At 32.1% G+C, this 24464-nt stretch overlaps 1 protein-coding gene across 1 annotated transcript in view; it reads left to right on the top strand.

Moving 5' to 3' along the window:
* Positions 1 to 24111, top strand: part of LOC149419752 (glutamate receptor ionotropic, kainate 1-like) — a 494564-nt gene extending 470453 nt beyond the window's left edge. Inside the window, exon 6 of the mRNA XM_089637538.1 lies at positions 23950 to 24111. Coding sequence (XP_089493664.1) covers positions 23950 to 24111 — 162 coding nt within the window. The remainder of the gene's footprint in view (positions 1 to 23949) is intronic.
* The last annotated feature ends 353 nt before the right edge of the window (positions 24112 to 24464 follow it).

Below are 24464 nucleotides of genomic sequence, written 5' to 3'. Positions count from 1 at the left end.
AGAAACTCGAAATTTCAAAAAAGCTGACTATGTTAAAATTTCAAATTTCCTTAAACAGACTGACTGGTCATTCTTTGATAGCGACGATGATATTAATGTACACCTTAAAAAATTTTACTTCATCGTTAATTCTGCAATTGAACAATTTGTTCCTTTAACGACTTACAGAGAAACTCTATACCCAAAATGGTTCTCAAAAGACCTGATAGACTTAATTTACCTCAAAAAATTATCTCATAAGAGATTCAAACAAAGTCGCCTGGCCATCGATTATACTGCGTTTCAAAAATTGAGGGCAGAGTGCAATAAGCTCTCCGCAAAATGTTACAAAAATTACATTAGTGATGTCGAAGGCTCTATCATGGACGACTCAAATTTCTTTTGGAAATATGTTAAATCCCAAAAAGAAAATGGTACTTACATACCTAGTAGTGTGTCATTCGATTCTAAATTATCCCAAAATCTTCAGGAAACTGTTAATCTTTTTGCTGATTTTTTTAGCGGCGTTTACATTAATGCAAGTGAAGACAGCAATATTTCGTGCTTTGATTTGGTTGAAACTCTTGATATATCTGACTGTAATGTAACCATAGACGATATTATATCTAAGCTGAAGAGTCTTGATTCCCGAAAATCCGCAGGACCTGATAATGTTCCGCCCAGGTTTTTAGTAAATTGTATGCATACATTGTCATATCCTATTCATAAGTTATTTACAAAGTCACTCTCATCAGGTGTATTCCCGGACCTTTGGAAGTTTAGTCTTTTAACGCCCATTTTCAAAAAAGGTAATAAGAGCGAAGTAACAAATTATAGGCCAATATGTATAATGTCTACTTTACCCAAACTTTTTGAAAGCCTAGTACTAGATAAGTTGATATCCCGAATCAATCGAACCATCTCTCCCCTTCAACATGGATTCATTAAAGGTAGATCTACTCTTACCAATTTGATATTGTACACGAATGATATTGTTAATGCCCTTAATGCATCACATCAAACTGATTCCATATATACTGACTTCAGTAAGGCATTTGATAAAGTAAACCACAAAATATTATTACGTAAACTAAAATTGTTGGGAATAAGAGGGAGCATGTTGGAAAGGTTTAAGAGTTATCTATTAGGAAGGTACTTAGCAGTCAAGATAGATTCGTTTACTTCTTATACTTTTGCTGCCTCGAGCGGAGTACCACAGGGATCTCACTTGGGCCCAATATTATTTTGTTTGTTTATCAATGATATTGTTAATATTTTTACTAATGTTAAAGTCCTGTTATTTGCCGACGATCTGAAGATATACAGAATAATCAAAGACGATGACGATCGCGCAATTTTGCAGTTGAACCTTAATAAACTATGTGCGTGGTGTTCTGTCAATGATTTGCAACTAAATTTAGGTAAATGCCAGATTATCAGTTTTTACAAAGGCAAAAATCCACTTAATTTTTCCTATTTTATGAATGGTGCTAATCTTCTTCGTGTATCACAGATTCGTGATCTTGGTGTTATATTCCACGAGAGTCTACAGTTTAACGAACACATCGATGAAATAACAAGCGATGCGATGAGAATACTAGGTTTTATTTTGAGAATGGGAGCAAATTTTAAAAGTATGTCAACATTAAAACATCTGTATTGCTCGTTAGTACGAAGCAAATTAGAATACAATTCCACCGTATGGTCACCGTACTACAAGGTCCATTCTCAATCATTAGAAAAGGTACAAAATAAATTCCTTCGGTACATTAATTTTAAAATGAAAATTCCAATCGAATTTATAAATTACAATAACTTGCTTGCTGAAACTAAACTTCTTAAATTATCTGATAGAAGAGTGTTAATTGATTTGCTATTTTTATTCAAAATTATTAAATCTTTAATTGACAGCCCTAATTTGTTGGAACTTATTTGCATTAATGTTCCTGCTAGGCAAACTCGCAGTAAAGATACTTTTAAATTTAACAAGAACCTCAACACTAATTATTCTATTTTTTCACCAATTCCTAGAATTCACAACCTTGCGAATAAATACTGTGAACTTATAGATATGTTTGGTTTTGACAATTTTGTGAGCTTTAAAAGGCAACTTATTTCGATTCTATCGGCTAATAATTAACTTTTATAGCTTTAATAATTTTATTACATCTTCTCCCATTCGAAACCTTTCAAGTAAATTATATCCATATTTGTTTGTTTTTTATTTGCTCTACTATACACTTATAATTGTATGCATATACCTACTAACTACTTTTTATACATAACACTATGTTCCATCTCAGATCTTATTATTTCTTATTCATGTCGATATTGCTAAATTCTATTAGTTTTTGCTTTTTACAGGTGCAACTCTTATTTTGTTATTTTTTTTTTTTTTTTTTTTTTTTTTTTAATCTCTGTTATAATGTTCTTTACCTCACGAGTAAGTTACACTCTAATTTATATTGGTTTATCGATTTGTTAAACTCACAATTAATACTGGGTTTAAACACACCCACTTACTTACTTTTTATGTTGAACTTTCTTTTACTTACTATTTCATGCTTGGGTATATTTTATATTGAATCCATCTTATTAGTGTTTTGCTAATTTGCACAAAATTTTATTATATGTGTTGCTTTCTTACAATTAACTCCATTTATCTTCTTATGTTCAATTATTGTAATCAATGTAAATGTACATTTTCATGTAAAAGCCCATTAGGGCGTAAATAAAATAATAAATAAATAAATAAAAATGAATAAATAAATAAAATAAATCACTATAAATCAGACGAGTTGTTCGTATTATCGACTCTGTCAAAATACAGCAAAGAATGTTTTAGACAGTTAGAACTATGCGACAATGGATTATTGCATTTCTTAACTAGAGATTTGCACATAATACATTGAAAGTTTTGCAATTAGGCATTAGCGAAAAATTGAATTATTTAACTAGGTATAAAGTCTTTATGACTAAAAAAGAAAAGAGGGAAATTATTATTTCTAACAAAGTGTTTATTAAAAGCTTCATTGCGTTTTATATTTTTGCTCTTATACTGAATTAGGTATCTAATGAACACGATTAGTCATGACTCAAAGAAAAATGAAAAAATCACCATCAAAATATTCCGAAAGTTTTCATTATAATAACGCTCCATGACACCCATGCTTTTATCAGCATTTGAAGAGGCGCATCACTTGTTACCAACGAAAAACAGTTATCTTGATGGACGTGTTCAAATCCGAAAGCCCGCCCACTGCCTGTCAAGTATTTTTTGAATTTGTAGTGAGCCGGAATAAAATAACGTCAATGGGGTTGATTTTTTTTTAACATAGAAAAATGTTCAGACGTCGTAAATATTTTACCCAATCGATAAACAACCGTTTATGTAAAAACCTCACTAATAGAAGCGTAAAATAAAAACTGGTTAGAAATAGTTCGGGAAATGATGGGTTGTTAGCCTGTTGTATAAATTTGAAAATTCTAATCGGATTTCGGAATATTTCTTCATCCGTTAAATGTATATGTTTTTTTAAATATTTTCTTAAAAACAAATACCATTTCAAAAAAAATATTAAATTACAGAAATATATAGCACATTTGTACCTTGGAAATGTCCCAAAATCTGATAGTATATTTCAAGTTTATTTAACGAATATTCTACCCTCTTCCGCTGAATAAACAATGTTTTACTTTTCATGGCCGTTAAATTTCATTTTAGTTTATTAGTAAGATTTTCACACACACAGGTTGTTTAGCAATTGTATAAAAAAATTCACTACCCTAATTACTAAGGCCATTATTGTTTGTGGAAATGAGTTGAGTTGCAAGATATAATGTGTGGCAAAACACGCATTATAATTCGAGCAGTGTGATTTTCATTAAATTCTTTTAAAATAAATCGTAGTAGGTGTAAGTTCTTGACGTCCGGCAAACAATATAAATATATAAATAAGCATTGACGAAAATCTCACAGAAAAAGTGGAAAAGGTTTCCTTTTTCATCTGTAACAGACATTATGTTTGTCAAATGGATGTAAATAACCTTGTGAATATAATAATATATATCACGAGATATTGTAATCCCCATGGCAAAATAAAATATTCTGCGGATTTGCAGCAATAAAATATTATGCTTTATTGTGAATACACGAGGTAGTAGGTACTGGAAGTTTATGAAAGCACCACACATTTCTTCAATAGCAGTAACAGCTTTATGGGAGGCTATACAAAGGAAACCTGCGTTACGTTATTACTTGAGAAATATCTTAGGAAACGATGGCTTTTGGTGATTTAACTATAATACATTGTAAGGGCAGTTTATTTTTATGGTAAGTAGCAGCAGTTATTTGAAGGGTAACGGTATGAACGAATGTAGTGATAAATTTAATCTGCTTTAAACAAGGAAGTGCGCTCACTTTGGAAACGTGTTTCGAAATCTGTTATTTGAATAAAGGTGCATTAAACTATTATGCGACTAGAAATTCATCTTTGCACAATTTTGATTTTGAATTTTGTTATAAAAAATATATTGTTTAACAGATTACCACGGTCATAATCAACCACGAACATAGTCTTTTGCAATATTCCCCAATCGAGCATGTCATAATCTTACTGGCTCTAGACGGTTGGGAGCAGTTGGGATTTTTATGAAGTTTCAGATAAAAAATATAATAAAGGTTTATAAGTGCCGATTTATTTTTTCAATCAAGAAATTATCCCCATAAACTTAAATTGAGAACAAATTATTTGAGAATGGATTTGCAGATTTCTCTATTGACATAAAACAAAAGCTTTAAATATGAAACGCAATAAATAAATGTATTTTATTCAGTTGTGTTATCTAATTTTTATACGAGTATATAAGTAACAACAGTGAACCAATTTTGTATTGGTCCTAGCACATTTAATTTTAGCGATATATATTATAATGGCTGAATTATTAAGATGTTGAATCACCATACCTATTAAATTCTTTGCAAGCTTTCATATTTCTTTTTGTGACTACAGTATCACCATGATTTAAATTTTTTTATTAAATTCTTATTTATTCATGGTATTTATATTATGAAACTTTGTGTTTCACTTCATCACAACAATATTACATTGATACATTATAACTTGGTTGATTTTGTATTTTAATATTTTATTTTATTTAGATAGTATATTTTTTCTATTATTTTTGTATTTGTATTTTTTTATACTACCCACATACAGGCAGTGCCTTGGTTGGTTCCCAATACTTACCTTTGTTTTATATTTTATACGTGTTATATATTTACATAGGTTATTTCACACGTATTATTTTTGAAATGTTAGTATTTTTTTCTAAAAATGTATGCATTTATATTATGTGTACGTTCAATACTGAGAGGTAAACTCGTACATTTCAAAAAAAGTATTTATGAAGATTAGAAAAATTATTTGGGATGCGGGTTTGATCACCGCCGCCCCGGGAACTATTTATTGGATAACCAAAACCTCTGCCACAGGCCACCCCAAGTGGTTCGCAACTTTTGGTGATTTAGCAGGGGTGCCCGGGTTGATCGGGTGAGGTGTGTTCAGAATGCGCCTGCCCAACAGCTGGATGGCGTGAGACACTTGAGTGAGAGAGATATATTCATACGTCCGACACTTCTGGATAAGTTGTATCATAGATTCCTATTCAATCCTCATACCTTTTACCTTCCCAGATTTTCTCTTATTCCTTTCCTTAAAAAAGACCCCCCACAAAACATCCCCAAAGATGTGCGTTAATGTAAAAGAATCACCCTTTATAAAATAACATTTTAATTGAATTTATATATCACGGTCCACTAGGATTTCCTCATCTCAAGCTTCATCAGGGCTTATTGAAAAAAAGTGAAGATTTTTTAGGTGTAAATACGTATACCTGATGCAATTTTGTGAACTATATACTCCTTGAAAAAAACTTGTACTTGTATTTAATTAAAACGTTTTTTTGGAAAAATTAATACATAAATCAATAAAATGTATAAAGCAAAAGCATGTGTAAAACGAACTGGCTTACTATTGTATATTTTTTAACCCATCTTTTGATTAAGGTTTGGTTACCATCATCCAAATTCATTGGTAATCAAGCGTCGTGCTGTAAAAACTAATACAGAACCAAATACAATAATAATTACAAGAATACGCAGAAGTCTTTAGTTTCAGAAAAAAAATGTTTTATAAGAAACTCAACCTGATAACATTATAAAACAAAATGAAATTATAAGTGCCCAAAATACAATCGACCACAATAATAAAAGCAAATGGAAGACACCAACCAGTACAAGGATGAATACGGAATTGAATAAATAATTAATCCGAGTTCGGCGAAGTCGAACTTGGCCCATAACTGAACCTTTAAAATTATTATAAATTCATAATGGGAGGGTTCACATAATGCGAGTACCTACCTAATCCCTTTAGAAAAAGGTAAAGCTCCTTCAAGGCATTTTTTTTCTTCTTTTCAATCAGTTAAGTAGGTATAATTTGGCATTGTATTATTTGCCCAAAAATATCGAAAGTTTTTACCAATTGTTTTAAGATTATTTTTTAAGTGATCATCAAAATATGTTTTGATAATTTGTGTGGAAAGTTTTTTTTTAAATGACCCACATCAAATAAATCTATTAATACCTACAATTTTTTTGGTAAGTGTTAGAACTTAATAACATCAGTTTTTTAGGAATAGCCGATTATTATTTTTCCGATTTTAATTTAATCCATACGTAGGTACCTCCGACACTTGTTCGATCCTTTTGTCTTTATTGTCAGAACAAGAGTGCCCGGGCAGTACCATTTCCATGATGGAATACCTAAATAAGTGAGGAGTTCAAGATCAGTGAAACAATTTCAAAATCAGTGAAACAAGGAGTTTTTCGTATATATAAAGGAACACAAAGGATACCATCAACAAGGTAGGCCCTTTCTATTTCCTGGTGGCATCCTCACTACAGTTCCATTTCTTTCATTTGTATATCTTTGCAGTCATTTCGTCATCAAGAAACTTGCGGCCCTAGATTACAATTCAAAGAGATTGATATTTTCTTTAATCGATTATGAAATCTTTACCACTCTTTAGTGTTGAAACAGTTTTGAATAATACCTACCATTTTTCCCATCATATACTATCCATTTCCTTCCTTACACAGCCTTACACACATTTGGAAAGAAGGAGATTTTTTGTTGCATTGTAAATTGTCGCAAGTACAGTATTCGAATTTGTGTCGTGTAGCAAGAAGGTGCAACCGTCGTGTCCTCGGCGTATTATTCACATGCTTTGTGCTCTGTTTGCAAATATCAAAATCATATTAAAGATTATCTCGTTTTGGAGGAAATTTCACCCCGTGAACAGTGCAAGTTCGTCGAGAGCTCTGTTGCCGGTATTCTTGGAAATTCAAGGTAGGCTGTTCCTTCATTCCACTCTTCCCGTGAATTTTTAAAACCAATTGAATGAGTTTTACACTGTCGTTTTTCGTGGATTTGATTTACAGTTCATTTACGTATAATAGAACACGTTACAACCACAGTATTGTAATTTTTCCGAAACATGAACGGCGCTCGCCAATGCCTCTTAAACTCTTCGGTGAGATGGCGCCACTTTACAGTTATCTTTATAGCCTATCATTCCAGTAGGTAGTAATTTTTATTTGTGGATTAAATGTGATATAACTATTAAAGAAAAAAATATACTGAAAGCATGTCATTGAAAGGCGTTAAAATATTTTATTAACCATCAGCTTTAATAAAAATGTGCATAATAGAATATGTCGGTCCTGATCCTGATTGAGTTGTAGATATTAAGTTACACCTTGGTGAAAGATCAACATTCAAAATCAAACGCTGCTTGAAAGGACCGTATGATCAGTACTAAATACACGGTTAGTTTTTAACATTATTTTTCCCATATGCTTTCCTCCCTTCAGTTCCACAACCCTTATTGTTTGTCGTAGTTCTACTGCCTCCGAGTAGTTGGAAGAAGATAAACTTTTACCCAATAATCATGTAACTTTTTTCTTCTAAATACATTTAATTGTCCCATATATTAATTAATATTTTTATATCAATACTGCACAAGATTCCCTACTGCTCCCAACCACTTGGAGCTAGTAAGACTATGGCATCCTCAATTGGGGTATATTGTGAATGTGGAGGTAGTGGGGAGGAAAAGTAGATGGGGAAAAGAATGGTGGGGAAGTACCTGGCTATTTAGTCTGGTCACCAAGCAAGGCCAAAGCCATTTCAAGCAACTTTCCAATTCTGAATAGTGGTCTTACACTAGGGCGATACTGAGATTATCTACTACTCTTGAACGTACTGAAAATATAATATATATAACAAACATTCGAAAAATTTCCCCAATTCCTCGTATATGTACACAATATAATTCAAAACTTTACGGCATTGACATTTTTTGTAATAACTAATAACCTAAAGAAATGTCGATATGAAGTAATGCGTACGATCGACTATTAATATGAGAGTATGGAATGTATCGGAAGCATCTCCTATCCTCTTCCTATTTTCCTCTTCCTCTCCCCTTCCTTTAACACCAAATTAATTTTAAGATATTAAAACTTCATTTCCAATGAACTTTAGCATAAGAAACTTGTGTGGCTTGACTTCGGTTAACTTGTATATTTATATCTATCATTGTATATAATGTAAAAGCTGTTTGTTTCTTACAAATAAATAAATTAATTAATTATTTTCAATGAGTAATTTGTAAAGCAGCACAAATAAAATCTCCTTGCGCACGCCGAGATTTAAGCCCGAGACCTCCAGCTTTCTATTCAAGAACCTTACCCTCGACCATGGCGGCTATCATAATGCATCTAAACATCAAGCGTTAAAAATGATTATGTTTTGATCCTTGGAGTACACCACTATACAAAAAAAGTATTTTCAACATTATTTAATTGAACCATGCTATAAAAAAATTAAAATTAAATTAACACCATCAATTTATTTGTTTTTACATAGCTTATTTTGAAACTCATTAACTCGGATTCAGTATGCTAATAAGTTCATCTGAACCGAAAAAAAGCTTATACATTTCTCTATGCAACTGATTAACATGTTATTTTATTTTCTCCAACCACCGCTTTTCCTATTTAAATGAGGAATTTTGAGCATCCTTGCTTCATCACTTGAAACGGGAAGCAGCTGGTACTTATTCTATGTGGGAGAAGGGGGATCTGGAAAGAATTGGGAGGAATTTGGGGGTGGGAAATCGAATAGGGAAGGTTTGGAAAGTCTGATAAGATTCAAGTCTTTATGCAAAGTAGTTTGCCGCTTTGCGTATTGCTTTTCAATTAGAGACTGATCAGCCTTTATTTTGAGTTCAACAAGAATCAAAGTGGAGATCTAATCAATCAATCTTAAATAATTCTCGAATATTATTGATTGTAGCCACAGTATTATTACAAGAAATTGTGTACACAGGCAGGTACTACAAGTGAAAAGTACTTATAAATTATTTAGTAAACAAATTTCTTGAAACGAAGTGTAAATATATAATACTTTGAATCATACTATAAAAGGCAATTTTTAATTTAAAAATTCAAATTTTTAAAAAAGTAAAATAAAAATTCGCTTTCGTTGTATGGGATGACAACCATTTCCAATAACTTCTGTCAACGATATATTTATGTTCTGGAATTCCTGATACTACACGCGGGGATAGAACAAACTTTATTACCATTTATTTCATGAATATTAGGTAGGCACTATTTTGGCAGAACTCAGAAAAATGGATATTTAAGAAAGGTTTTTTCTAATTAATTTTGAATAATTTTGTTCTTAAAATAACCTAACCTAACCTAATCGATATGTTTAAATAAGGAGGCAAATATCTATTGTTACACCATCGGCGATTTTTTGCACAGTTTGAAACTAGCGGTCGTCCCGTCGAAGCAAATTTAAATTTTATTATTACCGAAATCAACTCAAGTTTAATATAGAAATGGGACCACTCCCAAACAAGTTTCATAAATTAAAAACAATTTCGTGAAAATTAAGGAAACAACTCTCGAAACATGGATTTGCTCAACTGTCATGAAATCTAATTTTCATATCATTTAAGAATACAAACTTTTCAACAGTAGCATAAATTAAAATAAAGCTGTATTTAACGCAACATTTACTACCCGATCATTTGAGTAAATTTTCATTTCTATCTTCGTTTGGTAACTATTCAAGATTGCTGACCACGCCAAATACGTTTTTTTTTTAAATATAATCTCTCGATTCACCTTAATTACTATAAAAAGAAACCATCTGCATTTGTAATTTTTAATTTTAGCATTCTAATTTTTATTTTTTACGTAAAATGAATATAAGCTTGCTTTATATGGGATAACAGTCTTTTAAAATAATCTGTTGGGGACATGTTGGTATTTCTGATACTGTACCAGTGGCTAGAAGAGACGTTATTACCAATTACTGTATGATAATTAGGTAGGTACTATTTTGGCGAAGTGTACAAATAAAATAATGGTTTTATGCATGTTTTATTTTAAATAAATAAAAATTAATTTAATTTTTTTTCTAATTGAAAAAATATTTTAGGATGGTCTGATGCTCTGTAGGGAACCCGCTGGCACAGCGTCGTTGTAAACTGTGCACCCTGAAATTTAAGTTTTGACTTACGGAATTCAATACTTCGTTTTTTTTAAAGCACCATGAAACAATACATGATTATTATTTCAATGGTGAAAGCCAGAGCGCTTCTGTCTGTAGATTGAAAAGGCAAGGGATCTATGTCAAGGGATTAGTTGATGCGGGTCTTGAAGAGCCAGAGTCTATGAAGGAGGAAAAACAGACGCCGGTAGCACGTTCCACATGCGAGCCGTCTTACAAAAAAACCAGTCAAAGAAGCGGTCCTTAGTCATGGATGTTATAACCATAATAACCATCCGCACAGCGGATGGCATGTCGTTTGCTCTCATGCCTAAAGTCCACGACTCTCCGAGCTGAAGTGCGGAGTTCTCCATACTCTATAGGGCAGTCCCGCTGTATATTCCCGCTATCCGTCTGTTCAGTCTCACCCCCTCTTCTGTAGTTAATCATTCCTTTTATGTGCATAATTTTTGCGTTAGCGCTTGTTGCTCTTTCGTCGATCACCATATAAGGTGATCCTTCTGATTGCACTTGACCAAGGCATGTTTTACACTATTTTGCTGCGTGATCGATGTGATGGTGTATAATCTATGATTTGTAGTAGTAGGGATACTTGATTAATGGAGGATATTGGCAACTCAACACAACTTGTTAGACTAGAGTTTCAATATATTTAATCATTAATAATTAATTGTCAAAGATATTATTAATGGCGTCATATGATTGTTTCAATTTTATTTCAATTTCAACGCCTCTCCTGCAAAATAATATTTTAAACAAACTTGTGATAAGTAAGCATATTTACTTCCAAACCAGTATCTCTCAGAAGACAAAGCGCTCTATTTAGGAGATTCTGCATTAAAGGAAAAATAAAAGTTCTTCTTAACAGAGGGTGGAATTATTCAAGAACCGTTAAGGATTTCAAAGATCGAGATCCCCGAAGAGACTGCCTCTAGCTATTGAAACTCGAAGTAACCAAGAAGCATTTACTGCGAGAAAAATACGAAATGATTGAATTCAAATAATGTGATGAGTTTAAGTATCCAACAAAAGTTTACATAGTTGGATGTTATTCGATTTTTTTTCTTCATAAAGTATAATCGCGATTTATTTTTAAGGTACTATGCTGTATTACGATTCCTGCTTTAACCAACGTTTCAGACATCATAACAGTGTTCCTCAACAGGGCAGATTTATCTATCAACATCTTCGCTGTTGATGGATATTGTATCGCTAGTGTCCGAAACGTGGGCGAAAAAACGCAAACACAAGCAAAACTAAAAAAGAAAGCTTTATCAATAATTTGCATAGTTGTCCTATCTCTCTTCAATACAACACCCTTCATCCGAGATTATACATCGTGCTTATAATAGTCTCTTGAGTAATTTTACTATTATATTATTTAATGGTATATGTACCTTTCAAACCTCTCTCTAAATACTCCTGGCGCTAATAAGAACAAACTTAGAAATTTTCAGCGATATCTGTATACTACTTTTCGAGTTTTAAGAGCACGAACACACGCTGGTTGAATTTTTAGAGATTACTACCTGACACGTACTCAGTGTTGCTAGACATTTCTACTTTCATTAAACAGAATATGCATGTATTATACAAGTAAACCTTTCTATCTAAATCCGTTTAGTAGTTTAGAAGATCTAAGAACTAAGCGCACAAACAGATTTTAAACTATTTAGAAAATTTTTTCCAATTTCATGTTGTTCGTTCAGAACTTATCTGATAATGCTTCTTTTAACTAACCATCACGCCGCGCCGTTTGTACAAAATACTGTAATTATAATTATAATTAACCGTGATTTTTTACGGGTTGGCGCTATTTAAATACTACAGAATAAAACATAATATAGAATGATAGAAACCTTTCTAAAAAACATGTAACTTAAACAAAATATGAGAGAAAGTTTATTTGTAAAGAAGTTTTGCTGTTTAATTATTACTACGCGTGACAGCTGTTTTGCTCTCTGAAGGCATTACCAAACTGTGGTAAAGCCTCTCACAGTCGACAAACTTATATTATTTCCAAAAAGATACTTATAATGAGAACAAATAGATATATTTTTAATACCTTCATTTCATTATTAATTACGTGTAAATATCGGAAAATATTATTGTTTTTTGTTATTACCCTTTGAAGTTTCCCTTACTTATTGTATTATTTAAATTTGAATAAAGGTCGTTAAAGTAAGGTGTTTCCAAAGTAATAATTTGGGTGGCTTACTTTAATGACCTTTATTCACGAAAGTACAATAATTGGGGAAAATTTCAAAGAGTAATAATAACCATGAATATTTTCCGATATTTACTCGGTAAACAATAATTGTATAGGTAATAAAAATGAAATCTTTTTGTTTGCATTATAAGTACCTATATGGAACTAACAATAACAAATAAAAAATAAACACAAAACAACATACAACAAACAATAAACAATAAACAATAAACAATTAACAATAAACAATAAACAATAAACGATAAACAATAAACAATAAACAATAAACAATAAACAAAAAACAATAAACAATAAACAATAAACAATAAACAAAAAACAAAAAACAATAAACAATAAACAATAAACAATAAACAATAAACAATAAACAATTAACAATTAACAATTGACAATAAACATTAAACAATAATTGAAAACAATATCGTCTGTAAGTGACTTCACTACAGTTTGATAATGCCTTCAACGAGGGAAACAGCTGTCATTCGTATTAATAATTTACACAGCAGAATTTGTTTATAAATTAACTGGTTTTCGTTAATTTACTAATAACATTATTGAATAATTAAAAGAAAACCATTAATTAAAATGGAATACTACGAATTAAACTTGATAATAATATAAAAAAAATACGATAGTTTTGTAAATGTAAAAAAAACATTGTTTTTATCACCGCATGGTTATTTTATTAGTAATTGGAGATTAATAAGGACTGAAAATTAAATTTAAATAAAACAAAAAAAAATACCTCCTATATATTTACTTTCTGTAAGTGCTATGGTACCTACTTAACACCCCCTGAAAAAAAGAAAACTTGTATTTACTTTGCGATGATTTACCTTCATGAAAAGTTGTATAATGTTGTTAAGAGAACTAAGTTTTATTTAAATTTATGAACACCTTATCCCGTTTGAAAGAAAAAAACTGCCGGTGAAACGTCTCTCTTTACTATAAATTACTGCAAATTATGAACAAGAGACTTATCTACCTAAATACATAGTTTAAAATTTGGTAAAGTTAAAGTAATTTTTTGTTTTTAATGAGTTTTTATTATTCACAATGTACATTTGTTACGTATAAATTTTTTATAAAATTAGCGACCGGTTTCGACACGTCCGTGTCATTAACTAGCTAGTTTTAAAATAGCTAGTTAATGACACGGACGTGTCGAAACCGGTCGCTAATTTTATAAAAAATTTATACGTAACAAATGTACATTGTGAATAATAAAAACTCATTAAAAACAAAAAATGTCTAGAAATTGTTACATAGTGAATGCCAAAGAAATACAAAAAAAAGTTAAAGTAAACCTAAAAATTACACGTTTTTCGATCGCGATTTGTTTAAACTGTCATAAAACAAACTTCTTTTTTTAAATAAATCTATTCGATTTTAAATTTAAATTTTGGTAACGAATTAATTCAAATCTTGGAAGCAGAGATTAAACCACTTACTGAAATACATCCGATCATGCTGAAACTTGACAGATAGACTTATTGCCGATGACAATGCATAATATCAACATGGTGGCGATCACTGACACACGCGTGGACATAATACGCATTTCTCTGAAATTGGACATTCCAGCAGTAACAGTCACAGAATAAATGTTGGTCCTTCCGATCGGCATTTGGCGATGTTGGTAAAGTTGTTGAATCCAGTTCCTGGGTAGGAAGGTTCGATAGTCAGTCAAACATTTATAATAGTAATTTATATATGTATTATAGTTTTAAAAATACTTACTATGGCGCAATTTCATTGAGTTGAATTTTGAAACGTAGTTTCCGTAGTAACCGGTCCAGTTTTGACCTACGTATACAGTCATCCATGATATTTATTCCTGAAAATAAATTACATACTAAAGTTTATGATAAATCGCGCATCTCTTCCGGGTGGAGCCTTATAAAAATCTTATATAAACAATAACTTCTCTTGTAAATGTAAAATTAACGGGTGTGACTAAGTTCCTAAGTGACACTATACAAATGTGACTTTTCTTAAGCAATTCTTCGCTACATAAAATGACGGTAAAGGTTACGAATTCCGCTTTACGGTAAATATGGAATGTTTACTTTGAATTAATACTTGAATGTAGTTATATACTAAAAGTTACGATAAATGTTGGGGAAAACCAAAAATAAACACTTCAAATTTTAATTTCGTTTAAATTATTTCACATACACCATATACACCGGTCGTCAACCAAAATCATAACGCCATACAAAAAATTGCCCCTTTAATAATGCCTGCTCGCGTCTCCTTTAGAGTTATATCCCAGTTTTCAAGTAGTTTGTGGGCTACACTAGGTTTGTATAGACTGGTTTGTGATTTAATTCTAATACGATATTATGAATATAATCCAACCCATGATATGAACATAGTCGCCGTCGGTTGCGACTATAACGGCGCCGCATACTAATTGACATATCGCGTAAGTGACTTAATCAACGAAATTAAAATTAAAAGTGCGTATTTTTCCGTCTCCCCCGACATAATAAATCATGTTTTGAATTAATAAAGCTAAATCCATTTATTTGAAAGTGAAATATTGCGTATTAAGAGTGAAGCGGAATAAGAGAAAAATAATAAAATGACAGCAAAAAGTATTGTCATTGACATCACAATATTTATGATGAATGTTTAATATTGAAACAGTTTTATGATTAGCTAGAAAATCCAGTTCCTACACAAATTTTGAAAAAAGCAAGAATGAAGATTTTAAAAAAGAATCCAAAAGCAAGTGACATTTGTTTTTCTATTCGAATTCTCTTCGTCGCATATAGTTACATATTTTGTGCCTCTCGTAATAATTGATTTTATGAAAGGTTTGAAAAAGAGTATAAATTATCATCCCTCAGTAAAAATATATGAAATATTGGTAATTTTTGGATAGGGCCTGACACGCTTATTACGAATATTTTTTAGAAAAAAACTTTATATTCGCCTTAATTACTATAAAAGAAAACTTTTTGCATTTCGGGCGGCGGAAAATTATGAATTTAAATTTTCAATTGCGTTAACCAAAATTCACTTCGCGAATCGATGCGGCGGCAATCAGCTGCCATTAGGTACGTCACTGTTATGTTGGTATCCCTGATACATTGATTTGTATCACAAACCATGTTACACAAACCTAGCGTAGCCGGTAAACTAGTTGAAAACTGGGATGTTTTTCTTGCCTTGACGCGAGCAGGCGTTATTAAGGGGCACTTTCCTTTGTATCACAAACCATATTACACAAACCTCGGCATCCCACGAAGATAGCAACGGTCGTATTTAGCTCTTGTTAATGCATCAGTGATACCAACATAACAGTGCGTTCCTAATGGCGTCGCGTTGTCGCCACATCGATTCGCGAAGTGAATTTTGGTTTTATGCAATTGAAAATCAAAATGCATAATTTTCCGCCGCCCGAAATGCAAAAAGTTTTCTTTTATAGTAGTTAAGGCGAATATAAAGTTTTTTTCTAAAAATTATTCGTAATAAGCGTGTCAGGCCCTATCCAAAATTTACCGAAATATTTTCGTGTGATGATCACACAAAAATTCGTGTTGTTAAGACAACGGTGCTATATGTACATCTATAAACTATTAATAATACTCATAGAATCTTCTAGAAAACACCCGAATTTCCAAATTATGTAAACATCATTAACAAGGTAAAGGCTTCCTTTTCCACACTCCTAATTTTTCTTGTGATAAATAAATACTACTGTTTGATTACTTGTATCTTGTTAAAATTACTGTCCGTTCAAAGGTACCAATTGTCATTACGTTAAATACAGTGCCTTCAAAAGGAGACGGAGAAGAAGACAGTTGAAAATAAATCATTATATTATCCCAGTAGGAAATAACATACGTGCTTCTCTTATGTAACTAACTTCCTCCAACTGTTCTCGAATTTCTATTCAAGATCCCATGATAAACAGTATCATGTTCAATTCATAAATATTGTAATATTAAACTAGTCATGATATTAATTACACTATTAGGGATAATATTACCGAATTGCGAAATCGTACGAGACGCGAGCACCTGTTTACCTACCTACAATTACGCCCACAAGTAGGTAGGTACTGTATGTTCCAGAGTACAAGGATCACCTTTAACCCTTAACTATTAGGGTATTTCCCAGAAGGCTTATTGTTACAAAGGGATTGACGTTTTGTAAGGGTAACAATAGAACGGGATCTGTACCTTTGCGGTAAGGCTGCTCTGGTACAGGAAGTGTTTGAACTTTATTACACAAATTAAAACGTTTAGCGATAAAACTGAGCTTTTTTGTGTGTATCCTGTAATTGAATCTAATCTAGATTCACAAATAAAAATATACGGCCACAAAGAAAAATAAAATTTAGTACTAAAAACAATATGAAAGCGCCTTTGTAAAAAGAAAATGCACAAGAGAAAAAGGTTTCACCACCTCTGGGCTCTGGTGCAGGGAGATTAATTCTTTGCAGTGGAGGGTGCAGTCATTTCCTGTTTGTGTACTTCTAAAAAAATTGCAATAATTAATTTACACGGTAAAAACGTATGATGCGACGTGATGAAAACATAACTACTGTGTTGTTATCTATACATGTAAAAAACAACAACTCTTTAGGATAGTGATTTCAAATTGGGTGATTAAGTAACAATTTGATTTGAAATTTTTATTATTTTGATACCGCGTGAAAATCTTGCTGTCCCAAAAATTGAATACTCTTATACCTAGCTTGATAGTACAACGTAGTCACTTTTAATTTGTGGATGTGCTTTTATACTGCACAAAAGAGATGAGGTTGGCAGCGACGCTCGAAGTGGAAAGGGCAAAAGTGATTGGTTTATTTATGGGGCAGGAGAAGTACAGATGGCGGATGACGTGAACTTATGTACGGGCTGTCGGAGGTGCTTTTTGAATTTTCTCTCGTTGGAGTTACCGTTATGTGGCAAGCGTGTTGAGTTGGATCCATTCGGTTTATTTTGGCATTCAGACCTGCGAGGTCTTGTTCAATCCATGTGCCGATAGTAGGTTATAAATCCATGCGACTGCCGTTATGGAAGTAATTTCGGAGTATCTAATTATGGAGTTGTGCTTGCTTGAGCCACTCGAATCTTTTTTTCTGCGCCCAGGGCTAAGGAACACAAACACGTGTGCGATGTTTTGAAAACACTCATTTTTCAACCTACACCGGGAACCTTTGGGAGAGACCATTATATGTTATCACTACGCATTGCTAACAGGTCAAATTATTTTCTGTCATCTTGCTGGATGGTCGCAAAAAGGGGCTCGAATGTTGAGAAATAGACCATTAAATTCACTCCAGGAGGGAAGATGCTGTTGGGTTTGGTTGCTGCTCTTTTTCTCAACTAAAATTTACCCAGATATAATGGTTATTTATTATTTTCTTTATCGCGTGTTGTGATGCGTACACATTTGAGTAACCAGGATTTCACTTTAGAATTGAGGGTGTTTTCTGTTTTTGATGCTAATTATAATGATTGATAGATATTAGAAGTTTTATTTTATTTTTCATTTTTATAATGCTAATCTACTACGCATTCATCAGCTTCTACACTACTTTAACCCTAGAAGGAACTCTCTAGCGACATTTGCCGGATGAGCTAAAAAAAATATTCTTTTACCGTGCCAAATTTTTAGAGTTTAACAACAAATATCAAAACTTACTTTCTATCCAATGAGTAAGAAACAAATATATCTTGAATGAAAAACTTTGACACAAAACTGGTAGGTACATAAACTTTGAAAGAAAACCATTTTAAAAATACACGTATCAAATTTAAATAGACTTTAATGCATGTACTAAGATTATTTTCACCAAATTGTACTTAACTCCTATATACCAAATGTCTTGAAAAGATTTGCATCTCAAAGTGATCTACTGTACAGTTGTCCCTCTTGGATAGAAATACTAATTGTTTTGCCAGAACAAAGAAAACAGAACATAAAATTAATAACGAGCACGATGTTAACAATTTTCACTTCGTCATACAAATCCCACTGTAGTAAAATATGTCTCTTCAAAAACAAGATTTCAGGAACTCCGCGACGTGAAGAAGCGTCACTTGAGTCAAAGTAATTAAACGACATCTATGTTATAATGTTCAAAGTAACTTGATTCCGTGTGACGCGCCGGCGTAATGGAGCCTGCGATCTGTGACACGGGGAATGTAATAGTGTGAATAAAATATGCCAGGTTAGAATAATGTTTCCAAGAAAATGGCTTACATGAGAAACAACACTCTTAACGACAAACGGGAACTCGTATTTAGATTTCCGGGAATCTGGTGCTCGATTTTGAAGTTTCCTCTCAAGGTATCTCTCTATCATAACATGTTTTTTAAGTGTGTGTAGGTTTATGTATAGAAAATGTATTTTGCTGACGATCAATGACTAGAAATTCTCGTTTGTTAGAAGTGAAATATATTCTTAGAGTAGCCTTTGTTCACTGTTAATTGTATTGACTATTTGCTTTTCTTGTGTAATAATCATTAACATTAACTACATAATATATGTATATATATATATATATATATATATATATATATTTATTAACTTCATAATATATATATATATACATCATATATATATATATATGCGTTATATATGCCAGTCGACATGCGAACATAACTATTTTACGTTTTATCTTAAATTTAATGGTTTACAAGAGAAACGTCATAAATATATTTATATATATTTTTAAATGAAATGCAGGAAAGCGTTTATGAATAAATGATGAAAAAAATATTTACGTTTCTTTCGTTCGATAATCACATACACTTTTGCCACATGCACATGCCCGTGATAAAATTACTTTAGAAATTTTTATTTTTCATAATATATACAGGGTTTCCGGAACAGTGGCGACTCGTGACTTTTGTGTGTTTTAGAGTGACAAAAACTGGCATTTTTGGTGTTGTTTGAGCTGCAGCTGAAAACGATTTTTAATTTTTTTTTTCATAAATTTTATGGAAATTTTAGTTTGGCCGTGCATTGCACAGATTTTCTGAAAATCTTCATACAAAAAAATCCAATTTTCTAAAAAAATAAAAATAAATAGTTTTCTGCTACAACACCAACAAAGCCATCTTTTGTAATATTAGCACTCTAGTACACCCAAAAGTCACGAGCCGTCACTGGTCCGGATCAACGTGTGCTAACTTCGGTTAATTCTACGTGATTTTAGAAGTAAAAAAGAAAATAAACTTTTTTCGAAATTCCAGGGTTTTAAGGTAGTTTTTGGGTTAGCAATAAGTGGAATTTTCCGTACGGAAAAATAGATGTTCTTCTATGGAAAAATACTTTTTTTTGGGAAAAAAACATTGGATTTTCTAAAAAAGTAATTCGTCTTTTTACTTCTACCATAACGTAGAAGTTAGCGCACTTTACCTCTCGTATGGACGCGAAGCTCTAATTATTTTTAATTTTAAAAATGACGCAGAAGTTTGGAACAAAGTTTCACGTTTATTTACTCAAATACAGTGTTTTCCAATAAGAGGTGTTATTTTGAATAGCCCGCTATTTCGGTAGACGTTCCTTTTAAAGCGGTCGTGTTTTAACATTTGATAAGTAGAAACTACGTCACTTATAAAAATGGAACGACACGTGCTTTAACAACGCATTGAAATTATTAAAATTCACTTGAGTGAATCAAACGCAAATCATCTTGAGTGATGAGGCCCATTTCCACCAAGGTGGCTTCGTCAACAATCAAAATTGTCGCCTCTTGGGCTCCAAAAACCTACGAGTTATTGTTTAAAAGCCTCTCTATCCTCAAAGTGTGACTGTTTGGTGCAGTTTATGGTCCGGCGGAGTCATTGGACCTTACTTTTTTGAAAATAAGGCTGGAGCAACAGTTACGGTGAATGGATTGCGCTATCGAGAGATGATTAATGATTTTTTATGGCCGAAATTGAATGGTATTGATCTGGACAACGCTTGCTTTTAACAAAACGGCGCTGCGTGCCACACAAGCAACAAAACCATTGATCTTTTACGATTGAATATCAAAATAACACCTCTTATTGGAAAACCGTGTACTTGGTATTTTTAGTTGTTAAAGAATCTTTGTAGCCTGCACGATACGTTCAGGTTTTATCCAATTTTTTTTTCGTTCTCAGTTTTCAAAGTATTAAACGTAATATCCCCAGGCAAATTTTCAGAAGAAATTATTGAAATTTGAATAAAATTGGTGATATAATTGCAATAATAATTGTTTCACCCAGGCATCTCTTTTTACCTTTGTCGACCAAAGCTTTCCAATCTTTGTTACGAATCAGTTGATATTCTGTCTTTTATCGAAATTAAACTGCAAACTATTTATTCAAATGTCAATAATACAACACTATAGAATAAATATTTCTTCCAGATAATAATAAAGAAACGTTCTTGAGCACCTGTAATAACATCACAGAATTGTTCCAAATCTAATGAATATCAAATATCTGTAAAAAGTTTAAAATAAAGTCGCTTTCCACGTCTGTCTGTTCGTGTGCTTAGTTCTTCTAAACAATGCAACAGATTTTGAGAAACTTTTCATCATCATTTAGAGAATTTATTCCGGAAGGTTTATTTATGCAGGGTGTATCGGCACGTACCCGACAAACTTTAACCAGCTATTCTTTAGCACATTTGGAGTAAAAAATGTTATGGGCACTTTGCTGTCCGGTAACATTTTTTTTAATAAAAAATTTATCATTCATATTTTCACCACATGTCACCACTGTTTTATCCTTTGTCAAAGTTTGAAAACCCACCTGGCAATATTTTATTCGAGTTTTGTTGATAAGAGAATTGATAATTAACGTACGTACTTACATGTACTACCCTTTCCTGTATATAACGTATGAATATATGTACTACCCTTTCCTGTATCCATCCTTATTCTTAGCAGGAATGCTCGATCTTAATACATTAGAAGCCCGCCGAAAAATATTTTTAGGAAAACATTTTTTTAAGATAATCTCTGGAACTATACATAATCCACCTATTTTGAAAGAGATTAACTTATATGTCCCAGACAAGTATACTCGTGGAAGGTCCCATACCCTTTTTTATGCTCCAAAAGCGAGGACTTCTGCCTATCAGAACGCCCCAGTCAACGGAGCGACTGAACTGCTCAACGAGTCTGCATTGACCATCGACATTTTTAACGTAACCTACAGGCAGTTTAACAATTATCTTTTGACGTATGTCACAAAGTAGTGAAACTGACCTTTTTATGTGTTTTGCTATACTTTTTGTCTAATTTGTAATCTTCTCCATAATGTATTGGTGAATAACCGTTTTACGGAGAACATGAAAAATAAATAAATAAATAAATAAATAAATAAATAATAAATAATTAGCGCGCTTTTACGATCACAACGAAATGTCATGGCACCATTCGTTTCATTTTTAGCTATTATTATTTAATGTGTATGAAAGAGCGAACACGCTTTTTGACACACTTGCTAATAACAGCTGTTGAACACGAGAAACAATGCCAATGACAGTGACGGAGTGTGGATTTTTTTATCATTTTTTTTGTTTTTAATTGAAAAAAAATGTCACCGGACAGCAAAGTGCCCATAACATTTTTTACTCCAAATGTGCTAAGGAATAGCTGGTTAAGTGCCCATAACATTTTTTACTCCAAATGTGCTAAGGAATAGCTGGTTAAGTGCCCATAACATTTTTTACCCCAAATGTGCTAAGGAATAGCTGGTTAAAGTTTTTCGGGTACGTGCCGATACACCCTGTATATATATTTATAATACATGCATATACTATTTGTTGAAGGTATAGAAAACTCGATGTTTATCCTAGAATTCACGACTTCAAAATTTTACTCCAAATAATTCACAACACCAAGCAAAGCCGGGTACATGTCATCTCGTAATATATAATAAGTATCATTGGTAGCCTTGAAGGAATGGTCATTTAACAGTTGTTTTTTTTCAACCCGTGACGGTTCAAGTGCCTTTTTATATTCAAATTATATTCAATGGAAGTGACACTCTTTTCTTGCTTAACTAAGGTACCATTAAGAATAATTGAGCTGCTTTTATTTCCCGTTTATACCCGGTCTGCAAAGGGTTTTAGGGTCTAGATAGTACCCATGTTTCCAACTCCTCTCTACATTTTCTGTCCCTTTGTGAATTTGTAGGCGGCGAGAAGACCTCATTAGTGGGTCGGGGTCCAGGAAATGTTTCTTTAAATTGAAATGAAATTTAAATTACCGCGAAATTTAATTCTAGCAGAAAATTTTCAGATTCTTAATTTTAATAATTATTTTGTGTCTGACGACGGAAAAACGCAAGTTAAGTTTGTGCGAAACATTGCGTATTTAATTATGAAATAAATGATAAGTATTTTTCTGTTTCATGGAATCAAATATTTTTTTCTAGATTATTTTATATTTCCGAGTGAGTGAACTTGTTCAATTTATCACTGAATAAATACAAAAGATTGTTACTGAGACAGTTAAGTAATATATAATACTTTGTCACTTACTTGTTCACTACAAAGGCATTAATAATTGAATGAATAAAAATAATTCGCGTTACTTAAAAAAATAAACGTTTTCCTTTCACGATAGTTGCTCTAAATAAATCTAGAAGTCTACTTAATGAAATTCGAGTTATTTTTAAAATTTTTATTAATTTCTCTGTAAACTTGTCTCAAAATATAAATATTTTTGAAATATTTTGTTGTAACTATATGTCACCATACTATGTTGTATTGTTTTTTTATTATATTATCGAGCACTCCTATCAAAAACACAACATCAGCTTATATTAAGAAGAAATACAATAATGCTCATAATTGTATATTGCCAAATCTATTTATTTTGAAAAATATAAGTAACAATAAAGTTTGTCAAGTGAAGTCAAGTGAAAACAAGAGATTCGGAAAATTGTTTTGAAGTCCCGGGGATATCGCTAAATTTATGGGGAATCTTGCCACTACAGTGGATGTCATATATAGTCGACACATTTGCACAAGATGTTGGGAAAAAGTTAAGTTTATTTTTTCGTAAAGGAATATGGAAAGTTTTAGGAAATTTTCACATGTTCGAGATCCTTATTATTATCACAACTCTCCTTGTTTCAGGCCTACGTGGATATCGTAAAAGCTTGGGGTTGGAAGTCATTCACCATCATCTACGAGAACAATGAGGGCTTGGTCCGTCTTCAAGAGCTACTGAAGTCTCATGGCCTTTCAGAATTCCCCATTGCAGTTCGGCAGCTGGGAGATGGAACAGATTACAGGTAATTTTTATTTTTTAAATGTTCTGGCACAAAAAGAAAATCATTATGAAGATATAAGAATGAATGTGTCTCTGTTGGTATTATTAAAAATATACAAGTGATAACTTTATAATATTATGATTTATGTCACACCACTGAACAATTAATCCTTTTTCCCAAAATGTAGGAGAATAGTCTTAATAGATATATGTATTCACGAAAATATGTTTTAATTTGGACAAAAATGTTCAAAACTTCTAACTTACCATTGCGCTGTTTCTCCGCAGTATGTGGGCAAAGAGGACGAATCACCAATCAACTTTGTTTTGCATTCACTTCTTGCTTCTTTCATATTGATTCACTGAGTGTACGGAGGTA

Source organism: Hesperophylax consimilis, chromosome 11 (genome assembly GCF_061612785.1).
Source record: "Hesperophylax consimilis isolate HC1 chromosome 11, BYU_Hcon_1.0, whole genome shotgun sequence".
Taxonomy (NCBI): Eukaryota; Metazoa; Arthropoda; class Insecta; order Trichoptera; family Limnephilidae; genus Hesperophylax; species Hesperophylax consimilis.
The sequence above is the reverse complement of the archived record's forward strand: the minus strand, read 5'-3'. Positions and strand labels throughout refer to the sequence as shown.